At 38.8% G+C, this 12,264-nt stretch overlaps 1 protein-coding gene across 1 annotated transcript; it reads right to left on the bottom strand.

Moving 5' to 3' along the window:
• Nucleotides 1-1,113: 1,113 nt before the first annotated feature.
• On the bottom strand, nucleotides 1,114-5,662 carry NDUFA5 (NADH:ubiquinone oxidoreductase subunit A5). Its single transcript, XM_035559409.2, has 5 exons — nucleotides 5,550-5,662; nucleotides 5,064-5,108; nucleotides 2,973-3,089; nucleotides 2,168-2,233; nucleotides 1,114-1,310 (listed from the first exon to the last, which is right to left on the bottom strand). Exons 1-5 carry the CDS (start codon nucleotides 5,598-5,600, stop codon nucleotides 1,209-1,211), a joined length of 381 nt encoding a protein of 126 aa, XP_035415302.1. The 5' UTR covers nucleotides 5,601-5,662; the 3' UTR covers nucleotides 1,114-1,208.
• Between the last annotated feature and the right edge of the window lie 6,602 nt (nucleotides 5,663-12,264).

The following is a 12,264-nucleotide window of genomic DNA, read 5'->3' as shown; positions in this document are numbered from 1 at the left end:
AAATAACTGCTAGAGTCAACAGAAGCAGTACGTAGCTTATGTAAGCTATACCTAATGCCTTTTCTTCTACATGTCCTACTCCCTAACATCTTAATTGTATGAAGTATCACATAAGAGATGTAATTAACCATTAATAATGAAGCCACAGGTAAACTGATAGTCCTAGACAAGATACCTATTAAAAAGTATTTAATATAGGACAGCAGAACTGTCAAACTTTAACAAGCTCCAGATTTTTGTCAAATAGGTAGCTGTACTCTTATCTCGGAACTTGCATCAAGCTTGTAAATGGTACTGAAATGGTACTGAAAAAATGTGAATAAAGACAAACCTGCACAGTGTTCTTAGATCTAATTTGGGTATTTTTAATTAGGGCCTGTAAGCTTAAATTCCTAGGCAAGTTTTCAAGCTGCAGATATGCACTCTCCATTTAAACGTTTGCAAGAAGAACTTAGCCAGATGTGTCAAGAAAAATCTTTTTTTCCCAGTTATTAATAGTAATATTCCAGGTCTGAATCAATATACATATAAATCCATAAAGTACACGTTTATACACAAAACCTTTATAAAAGCAAGTTATGTACATACAAAATAAAAAGTGATACTAAAGTTTCTGCCATGTATATTATGATAAGTATGGTAACCTACCTGCTAATCAAGTAACATGTTCCTGCTGTCACCTTTAGGGCTGACATCTAGCACTTCCCTGAACCAGAATTACTGTTCATGTGGCCAGTGAAGTCAGCCAGTTCAAGACAGTGATCCAGATGAAAACTAAAAAAATATTTATTTTTGGTAAGCCTAGTTTTAGTATGGCATCAGTTTCCTAATCCTGTGGCCATAAAGACCCTGGTACTGGCTTTAAGAAAGTGGCAAGAATACAAAATCAGCAGTGAAAGAGAAGGGTAGGATCATACTTTCCTACAACTTTGATTTTGATTCCAAATAATATTCGTATGTCAACATGCATTTGTATATCAACAGATACAGATAACAACAACAGAAAGGAAATTAAACAAGTTTGTACAGCACCAAAATTTTCTTACAGCCATTTTTGCAATAAATTAGAAAGTCTTCAGATTGCTAAATACAAGCAGACATTAAGACAAAACATATTTTTATGAAGTAATTTTAATTTAAAGGTTAACTGTCAGTAACAATAGAACATTTAACATTTTTGAATTTCAAGAAGTTACACCATTTGAATATTATATTGGCCATCTCCACTGGTTAGAAGGCGGTTCTTCAACTAGAGGCTCCCATGGTTTCCACTGTAACATTTTTCTTGACAGGGAAAGCTCATTTTCAGCCTATTGAGAAAGACCATAAACAAAGTAAATTAAAAAAGGGTAGATTTAGATTAGGTATCAGGAAGAAATTCTTTACTCAGAGGGGTGCGGCACTGAAACAGGTCACCCAGAGAAGCTGTGGATGCCCCATCCCTGGAAGTGTTCAAGGCCAGGCTCGATGGGGCTTTGGGCAACCTGTCTAGTGGGAGGTGTCCTTGCCCATGGCAGGTGGGTTGGAACTGCGTAGTCTTTAGGTTCCCTTCCAACCCAAACCCTTCTATGACTCTATGAAGCTTTAAAAATCTATATAGAATATTAAGTTACCTTTATTTCAATTCATCATCTCAGTGATGTATTACTACCTATCACAGTCAGGGACTACCTCAAATTTTAACTGTGCATTTTTTTTAAATGGAACTGAGTAACTTTATTTTTTTTTTTTTAAATGTATTGAGTACCCCTGTGGGATTCTCAGTCTGTTCACCTAGTCATTCCCAATGACTACTTCATGCTAACTTCATCCCTGGTATTTCCCAGTCTATTTGAATTATCCCCCCATATCACTCAGCTGTCTTCTGTATTTTTCAGTGATTCAGACTCTTTAAGAAGCAATCTAAATGTGCATGGTATATATGTAAGCATAATACAGCGAACATGAGTAATTGTGTTCATTTTTAAGATGGTCATCCCATCCACTATATGACAATTCATTTCCAGATTCTTTAAAAAATACATATACCATGTATTTATTTTTTGTTGTTTGTTTTACAGTAAAGAAAAACACAGAAAAGCGTCAAGTTCTGAACAGAAACTCAGCCAAAGGAACATTCAAAACTACTGTTCCAACTTGTACCCAATTTTAAGTTTTTGTGGTTTACCTGTACAATGACTTCTTCTATTTGACCACTATTCAGTTTGTCTTGTAGTTTCTGCACATCAGTTTCCTGTGTATTCAGATATAAATATTCAGTTTTATTGAAAAGTAGAAAGAACAAATACATCACAAAATTACTAATTTAAACTGATTTGAACAGATATTCTAGCATACCTCAAAACTACCATCTAATTAGCTAGCTTCTGTGATTTTACATTATCTAAGAAAAGCACGTGATTTTTTTTTTTAATTGGAAACAAAACATCAAGCTCTCAATTATAAATAGTAAAATGTAATACTATTTAATGACATCCAAAGAAGAATTAACAGCAAAGGGCTGTAGCATGTACCTTCAAAAGTTTTTTTTTGATCTTAGTTTTTGAGAGAATTATATGCAGCCTTCCAACAGTCAAGTTACACATGTTACCTGTATTGCATAGTTTAATGTACCAAAACGTATTTTAAAGTGTCAAAGGCAAAGGTTGTGCTAATATAACATATTGGTAAGAGGAAAGACATTTTTTGTGCAAATGCATGAAAGCTACCACTTAAAAAATCTTCAAAAAAAAAAAAAAAACAACTATTTTTCTTCTGATTTTCAGACAATATCAGTAAGATAAGTTAATTATTTTTAACGTACCATCAAAACATTCCAGACAATAACAAAAAAGACCTCAAGACTTTGATTTTTTTTCCTGAATTGATACCCCAAAATTATTTATACTCCTGGAAAACAGACATTTTGAAAATCATTTTCTCATCCTAAAATGTTTTCACATGTGACACTTATGAAACAGCGCTGTACTTACTGTTTGCACCAAATTAAGCCGCTGATTTACAATCTGCTCAGTGTATTTCCTATACGCTGCATCTTTGGGAATGTTTTGCAGAACACCAAGGATTTTAGCGTACAGTATTCGCAGGCGCTGAAGTGGTCAAAAGATATGGTTAAAATCTGCAACTCCAATTATCTAACTACTTAACCTATTAGCTAGCACTCTTTTGTGCTGCAGGTAGTTAGAGTATTCCATCTAGAAATAAGATTAACAAAAGAACCAAATCTGAACCACAGAATTCTGTCTTGAACGGGATTGGAATTTATCAGGACCAAACAGTTACCACTAACAAATTCCTTGAAAAAAAACAAGCTGAAATTTAAAGTATATTTGATGCAAAACTGAAACAACAGAAGCCGTAGTTCTAATGACCATTATTTTCACAAATTAGATATGCTCATGACTAAACCATTAGCTTCTGAAAAATTACCTGGGAAAGATATAAAGAAGCACATAACCTATCGCAGCATAACTTAATTTTTGTTTGTTTTGGGTTTTTTTTTTTGGACCTTTCCTCATGCTGGTGCAAATTTTTGAGTCATATCCAGACTCAACTAAAACCTGAAACTTCTACTTCTGGATTTAAATGCAGCAATAAAGGACACATTAGGATGATGAAGAAATTAAGCTTTTGTTATGTTGACAGGGTAACTGTCTAACCTAAGTGGAACAGATGCACTGTAGGAACAACACGCAACAGAAGTGGAATACTGCAGACATAGATACAAAGAAGAGAACACAGAAAATGACATGAGGACTGGCGCAGTATCTATAATTTATCTAAAGCATTATTGATTTATTTGCTTTGGACCTTAAATCCCTGCAAGAAACAGAATTTAATAAGTCCACCCAGAAGGTGCCTGACAAGGTTGCAGACTAAACTAGAATCATTTGCACATAACAATACTGTTTGTCAGAATGATTCTTTATGACATTATTCCTAAATATTGGTGGCAAGCATTTTTTGAAATAGAATTGTTGCATAGCAGGAAGTTTTAAAGCACAAGGAGATTTAAGAATTACTCAAGTCCTTTCAAAGCTCATACCTCCTGATCAAGAAAACAAGATGTGGCACACTTTCATTACTGACCCTGAGGAGGTAAAAAGAAAGCACCAAGCTTCCAAGAACCACTGAAGTATTCCAATCTCAACAGTGTCTTGCCCAGATGGGCAACTGCATCCTGGGCTGCAACAAAACAGGAGTGGCCAGCAGGACAAGGGAGGTGATTGTCCCCCTCTGCTCTGCCCTTGTGAGGCCCCACTTGGAACGCTGCATCCAGGTCTGGGACCTCCAGCATAAGAAGGATGTGGGGCTGTTAGAAGGGTCCAGAGAAGGGCCACAAAGATGATCACAGGGCTGAAGCAGCTCTCCTGTGAAGAAAGGCTGAGAGAGGTGGGGCTGTTCAGCCTGGAGAAAAGAAGGCGGCTCTGGGGAGACCTCATTGTGGCCTTTCAGTACTTAAAGGGGGCTTACAAAACAGAAGACCAACTTTTTATTCAGGCAGATGGTGACAGGGCAAGGGGGAATGGTTATAAACTAAAAGAGGGAAGATTGTGATTAGGTGTTAGGAGGAGATTCTTCCCTCAGAGGGTGGTGAGGCACTAGAACGGGTTGCCCAGAGTTGTGGATGCCCCATCCCTGGAGGTCTTCAAGGCCAGGTTGGCCAAGGCCCTGGGCAACCTGATCTTGTGGATGGCATCCCTGCCCATGGCATTGGGGTTGGAACTAGGTTATCTTTAAGGTCCCTTCCAACCCAAGCCATTCTATGATTTTCACACAGCTGTACAAAGCCAGGTTGGATGGGGCCTTGGCCAACCTGGCCTAGTGGCTAATCCACTAGACCCATGCTAAGCGATTCTATGATCACAGGCCCTGATACTGCTTTGCACCAAAGGCTAGCCTCTATAGGATAAGATTAGCCTGCAGGATTAGAAGGTTTTTGTAATCCACCATTAAGTTGGTACTACTTTAAGGTACACAATGAACATATATATGAGTACATAACAAAAAAGGCTTTGCTCTCACTGACAGTTTGCATTAAATACAGCCAAGCCACAACATACCTCATGAGGATTTTCAGCTACAGCCAATCCTACAAGCCCAGTGGTCTGCACAGAGAACATAAAACCATTTACTATACTGACGCAGCTATTTATTTCGCTGTCTCCCTGTACACCTGACTCAGACCCGCCTGTGCCACTAACCTCTCTCTCCCACCAGACGCATTTCCTTCCACAGACCTACAGCGCCAAACTGAGCTGCCGGTGCCGTGCCCCCCACCCCACCTCCGCGCACCCAGGGCTCGGGCAGCGCCCCCAGGCCCGCACACCGCCCCCGGCCCTGACCCTAACCCTGACCGAGTCCTGTCCCCGTCCCCACACCAGGCCCACCGCCGGCCACCTCCGGGGAGGAGACCCCGGCCCCGCACTCCCCTCAGAGCCCTCCTCACCCCATCGCTCCCTCCCCGGGACCCCGCAGGGCAGGGCAGGGCCCGGGGACAGCCCCCCCGCAGCAGGGGACGGGACGGGACCCCCTCAACGCCCCCTCACCTTCCTCAGCGCCCCCGACATGGCGGCGCAGCCGGGCACCGCCGGGCGCATGCGCGGCGCCGACGGCCTGAGGCGGGCGCGTAGAGGACATGGCGAAGGGCGCCGGGCTGCGCATGCGCCGCAGCCGCCTGGAAGCCGCTCAGAGGGCCCGCGTAGTGCCAGGACCCAGGGCCTGTGCTCGCGCATGCGCAGTTGGGGTGTAGTGGGGCTGGGTGCTGAGGGAGGTGGGGTGATGCGCATGCGCTGGGCTCGGTCCGGCACCCCGGCTCCGGTCGGCTGTGCTCGGCAGTGTGGGTTCGCCGGCTCTGCTCCCCGTTTTAAATACAAGCACGTTTAATAATTAGGGAACGTGTCCACTTGTAATTGCCAAATAAAAAGCTTGTGGAAGTTTCTTGGGCATCGATTGTGTTTTTCTACAACATAGATGTAAAAAGTACATCTTGCTAACTTATTACTGACAGTGTATAACAAAACGTTTTTACGTCTGGGAATAAGGTTCAGTTTGGAGATAATGCATAAGCATCCAAACAATCAGAATTAAAAAAAAAATAAAAAATCTTAAAGTGGTATGTGTGCATAGGGTGATCAGATGGTCTCCCTGAGGTTGGTAACTCTGCCTTGCGAGCAGCCCCCAGGCTGGGTAACGGTTCTGGGCTCCATTTCATAAGCAGAAGTGAGCACATACCTCTCAGGAGTTTTGTCCATGCAATTGGTTTGTCTAGGAATGGTATTAGAAGTAACTAATTAGCTGCAGAATCCAAAATAAGGTTCACTGTAGTAGACTATGACAAGCAGGCAATCACAGAATTAACGTGTGTGAGAAAAGAAGTAAAATGCAGAAAACAAAGCTGTTAATTAAGAGACTGGCGATAGACTGAGAGAAATTAGCAATGAAGAGACATTTACAATTACTGGTGGACATAAACATAATGTTCATTTAAAGATCCATTGTACTAAGACTTATGTTTACGGCCTAGCTGCTAGTTTAAAGGGTGAGTTTTGCACAGTGAGTAAGATGTGATAATATTTTCATTCTGACTTTGTATTGTATTTACTCCGAACAAATTTTTCTTTGGAATTCATTTGGCCCATGTTTAAGTTTCGCTTTTCTAGAACTGGTAATGAAAACCATCAAACCGAGCTTCAAAGTATCACAATTTTTGCTGAAATCCAGCCTTATAGTGAGACAAGAGCTATTTCAGTTGCGTTACCAAAGCAAGGTGATTAACATGGTTTCTATCCTAATACGGTGTTTGTACTTTTGCACTCTTGAACGTAATTTTAGAGATTGCATCAGAGATATCCGAGGTGTCTGAATGTGTCCTTTCTGAGGCACTGGTAATCTCTCTCTTTCCTATCAAAAGGATTTTTAAAAAGTCTTTTAAAAAGACATTAAAAAAAAATCAGCCTTTTTTTATGGTACCATCCCTGTATTTTGCATGTCGCTGTGGGGCTCCAACCAGATGATCTAACTCCTGATTACATACTGACTACAGCACAAATTGTTCTGTGTTCTTTATCTGAGTTAGCTCGGTTGACTTCATTCAAATACAAGTTCTTATCATGTTTAAACAACCCAAGCATGTAGTGTCCTTGCCACATCCTAGAACAGAAAGTAAAAGCTAGTAGTTTTCACTAGTGTGTTGATAAATCAGTTTATGAAATTAATCTGGAAGTGATACAGTATGCTACATTGCCAAACTCAGTTTCAGTACGTCATTTATTTTAAAACATTACAACTCTGAGGCCATAAATACCTACGAAGTACCATTGGATAAATCCATAAAACAACTACGTTTTCTGTGGGTGTGGGGGAACACAACATTTCATAGTTTATTGTCTGTTTAGCCCGAGGGACTCCGTTAGGGATGTTATCCTGCACATTAATATGCAGCACGTAGGCACACTCAGAAGGCCTTGCTATAGCTGTGGCTTCCCTTCCCTTTTTTGTCTCACCAATGAATATCTCAGTGTAAAGTCTTGCAAATTACTGTATGATTTGATATCTGGACAAGAGTCTTATTTCATTTATTCGCCCTTTACCTCCATGGTAAATGTAATGGAACATAATTCACTGGTGGATATATACCATACCTTGTAACTATGTAAGATCAGAATCAGACATGTTTATGCAGCAATGCAAAACAGTATTAAAAATGAAAAGGAAAACAATACCATGCTTATAATATGGATATGTATTAGTTCTGATAGTGTCGTGGTAACATAAAAGAAATGAAAGAACAAAAGGTAAGCAATTAAAATGTTTATGTTCTTTATATATCTTACAAAAGTATGCATTTTAAATATTTTTAATATATAAATATATTTCTGTTCTTACCAGCTTTTCGCCAACACTACATCAGGGTCTCATCATTGTTCATGTTTGCTTCTGTTGAACTGAATGTTTTTTGCAGGCTCCCAACACTTATCTAGGTAGCAGTAGCAAAAGGAGTTGGAATTAATATTATTTATCATCATTAAGTTATTTTCTTGATCTTGTGTCCAAAGACAAGATGTGTGTAGTGCCTTAGTTAAGTACATAGTTTTGTAGTTTTATAAACACAAGTGAATCGTGGGTCAATGGAGCTCTGACAGTTTATTCTAGCAAGAGTTAACAGTGTAAAATTTCATTTTATCAGAACAGCTAAATCAAGCATATGTTGGAAGTTTATTGTTTTAATTTGTTGTGTTACCTTTTTGTTGATTTGTTTTGGTAAAGATAGTAACTAGTTTGGTTAAAACAAAAGCAAGACAGAGGTGTTGCATCAGTGATATGACTGTCTAGCTAGAGAAACAAAATCCAGCTTCTTCCACCCTCCTATGATTTAACTCGCTGAGCACTGTTCTTCATGGGTTATTCTACATTTATATCACTACTGTCAGTGGTGCTGTGTATTTTTCTTTGTCCAGTTTCAAGTTACTGGATTTATAAAGTTTTGCATCATATCAGCCTGAGAGATAGTGATTATCAGTATAGATGCATAGATATAGATATATGTCACTATATGTAGATTATGTATACATGATCTATCTAGATTATGTATTTATAGTGATAACCACCATCTATAGACAGAATCTACAAGTAGTTAAAGGCTAAACCTTCTGAGATTTCTATTTATGTTATGTTACCAGATTTTGTTAATGTAGTCCTTGAGACTAAGTTGGCAATTACCTTATTTTCTTAATGAGAGTTGTTGAACCAATGAGGGCACAGATAATCTTATTATTACCATCCAGAACCCGTGTTACATTTGATGAGATTTTAGAGAAGTCATGTGTAATACTTTCCTGTGGGTCGAGTCTGCTTGTGTTACAGTTGTACAAGGTCAGACCTTAATTTATCTAGCAACTGCGTATTTAATTTTAGAAATATCACAGGACACATCAGCTCGCAGGGCACTATTCCTGGCTGTTCAAAATGCAGGCCCCAGAGTAACAGTGGCAAGATAATGGGTTGAAAAGGTGAGAATATATGTTATGCTCGCCAATTAAACTAACAGTGAAGTAGTTTAAAACTGTAATATTTAATAGACTGAGTCCAAATGTAGACTGCTATTAATTATTTTATTGCTATGAATAACATCTTTGCATGTCTAAGGGTCTTCTATTAATAGAGAGCAAAGCTAGGATTGTCTAGTTTATTTTAAGGATAAGAAATGAGAATAAAATTAACACACCTAACATAAACTTCATACCCACACATCTAAAATGATAAATGCTTGACACACTTCTTTCCAAGGAAAGACTCAATAACCATGAACTGCAAGTTGTTCAATTTTTTTTTCAGTAAAAACAATGACTTTAAGATAGCAAAACTTTTTTTTTTTTTCCTTTCTTACAGGTGAAACAACAGTAAGTAATCTCTGTTTTTTTTTCAGGTAGAAATGGGAAAAAAATAGCAGAAAACTATCAGACTACTTCCAATGTTGTTTAAGGAAAATATTAAATATAAAAAACTTGCTTAGAAGGCATTTGCAGTTATTTGTAGAGATGTAGGGCCGAGGTCTGGTAACTGCAAAACCTCTGTAGTCGAATGGAAGAAAATTTTGCTGCTGAGCTTTGTAGCCTTTTCACTGCTGCGTCACGTACGAGGGACGTTTCTGCTGCTGCTCAGTGTACCAGCCGTGCTGTTTTATGGCACTGTGATCCGGTGGAACACCCACGCTTCTGTCGGACCTTGTCACCTTAGCACTGCATATTACCAGCAGTGATATAGCAAATCAGGCTCTCAAAGCATTTACAGACCTCGAGCAATGTGTTCAGCACTTGTGCTGTGGTGAGCCTTTTACCTTCTACTTACTCTACCACGTCAGTCTGTTGCTACCTCAATAACTTGATTTTATGATATATTTATATATGTATATATATATTGTGGAATAAGATGGTTTGAAAACAGCACACACAATGATTTTAAAACACTACTTACTTAACACCATTCTGGTTAAGTCTGTGTTCAAGCAGAGCTCCGTGTTGCCCGTGGCATTATCAGTTCTGGGGACTACAGCGAAGCAGGATTTAGCTGACCAAATGGGTATGGGAGTTGTACGACCAGAAAAAAAAAAAAAAGAAAAAAAAAAGGAAAAAAAAGAAAAGTTTATGTGATGACTGGTTTCTTCCACTAATCTTTTGGAGATAAAGTAGAGGTAGACAGGCCATATATTTTTCCGAAAATAAAAGGATTTTCTTGCTAAATGGCTATCCTGCAAGGTGCTCTGTGCTCTTAGTCCATTTTGGAATCAGTGAAGTTGGACAGTATTAATTGATCAACTCACAAGATTAAACCATTTGTGAACATTGTCATAACGATACTATAATATACCGAAACAGCCTTTTTTCAGATAGCTTTCAATGTGAGGGCCTAATCAAAACCCTATGTAAGTCTTCAAGAATCTTTCCATTCACATAATTTGGCTTTGGTTCAGGCTCCAAGGCAGGTATAATGGGATGGGCTGTAATGTAATAATAAGCATTGAGGCTGGATTCCCCTAAGGACTGCAGCTTCAGTAGGGCTTGCAGGGCATGACGGTCCACCCGTGTGGATCTGATGCAGTGACCATGATTTCTAAAAAAGATGCTTCATAAATTTCAGCAATGGCATGGAGTCCTCAGGTATAGAAGGCTTTCAAAACATGAGGAAAGGTGTGAAGAAAGGCAGGGTAGCTTCCATTTGCCTTTAAGCTGCTGTGCTGGCAACAGGAAATTGTGAATGATACACGTTTCTCCTTAATAAATTAACTTGCCTAAGTTAACTCTGTAGTCTCATTAGGAATACCTCCCAGTGAAGTACCAATTTATTCCAAAATGCACTTTTCTTTCAGGTGATGGTAGAAGAGATTGTAGGTAAGTTTACTGAGATACTTTAAAAAATACTAGTCCAAAAGAGACCCTGCTGCCTAACAGGTTTGTCAGTCTTCAGAACAGTGTACATTAGCAGATTTCAACGTAAGCATGTAAGGGGTTACATGATGAAAGCTTTAACGTGCCATCAAAATTAGGAAAGTGCTTGTGAAGATGAGAAGATAACATTCATGAAAGAACCTTGACTCAGAATTCCCTGCCTGTCAACAAAGTGCATTGCCAACAAGAGATGAGGAACAGGGGCTCAGCTTTGTGGCCTTATTGGTGATTAAAAAAAAAAAAAAAAAAAAAAAAGCTCTGATTAATAAGAAGCTTGTGGCAGCATTTAGAAAAGATATGGTCAGCTGCTTGGTGTTCTGTAGCCTTTTGAAGTTTCTATGCTTTGTGTTACACCTTGGTAGGTTGATATGGGGTATCTTCCTTTATGCATAAAGCAAAGCAAAGTATAAAGAAAAAAAAAACCTTACTAATTTGTTTTTGCTGCAATAAATGCCATAGGCTTTCATAAGTTTGGTTTGATTATAAGAGTTTCATAACATTGTTACCAGTTTTTATAAATACAAATAAGATCGTATTGTCCTGCATCCTGACAAGGTGTTAAAGTTCTCAGCAACTCCAGAAATCCCTTTTTTTTTTGCATTAAAAAGTCTACCTAAACTTCAGTATGCCAGCACATGACTTCCACAGCTTCTGCACACACATGCATGTACAGTAGATTTAATATCAGGAAGCATGCGAAAGGCTTTGGTACCAGTTGGTCTGCGTTGTGCTGACCAAGTGGTCAGCAGTCTAGCTTGCATATAAAATCTTTCGGACTGTTATGATGAAGCCTCGATTAAAGAAACAAAAAGAAGGAATGGAGAACCTTTGGGAAAAGCACTGTTATAAACAAAAGAAAGGTCTCTTCTTCTAAGCCAAAAAATAGAATATTTTTTTATTATTATTTGTGGAAGCTTTTTTGCAGTCAGATGGCAATCAAGAACAAAGTTTTTTCCTTGAAAGGAGATGGGACTGAAGTAGGTTTTTTCTTCCACTTTACTTCAAATTGTCCATCCGTGCAGTTAAAAGCTTGTGCCAAGTTTCTAATACATGCTGAAGGAGATGCGAATCTCTATTACTTGGGAATCTGAATCCAAGAGACATTCAACTTCCTAGTCATTCTGACTCTAAGCCCATACTGGTTTGATTTTGTTTTGCAAGCTTTATACTAAGTAATGAGGTGTTTGTGGATGGAATTGTGATGCTGACTATGGTACTTTGATTCACTTACTAATTGCTGGATCAATGCAGAAATTTCTCTAAGAAGAAATCTGGTTAGCACTTCCTCTTGAAGATCATTTGGCAGAAAATGGCTTCC

Source organism: Cygnus atratus, chromosome 1 (genome assembly GCF_013377495.2).
Source record: "Cygnus atratus isolate AKBS03 ecotype Queensland, Australia chromosome 1, CAtr_DNAZoo_HiC_assembly, whole genome shotgun sequence".
In the NCBI taxonomy this organism is placed as follows: Eukaryota; Metazoa; Chordata; class Aves; order Anseriformes; family Anatidae; genus Cygnus; species Cygnus atratus.
Note: the sequence above shows the minus strand (reverse complement) of the source record. Positions and strands in the feature narration are given on the sequence as shown.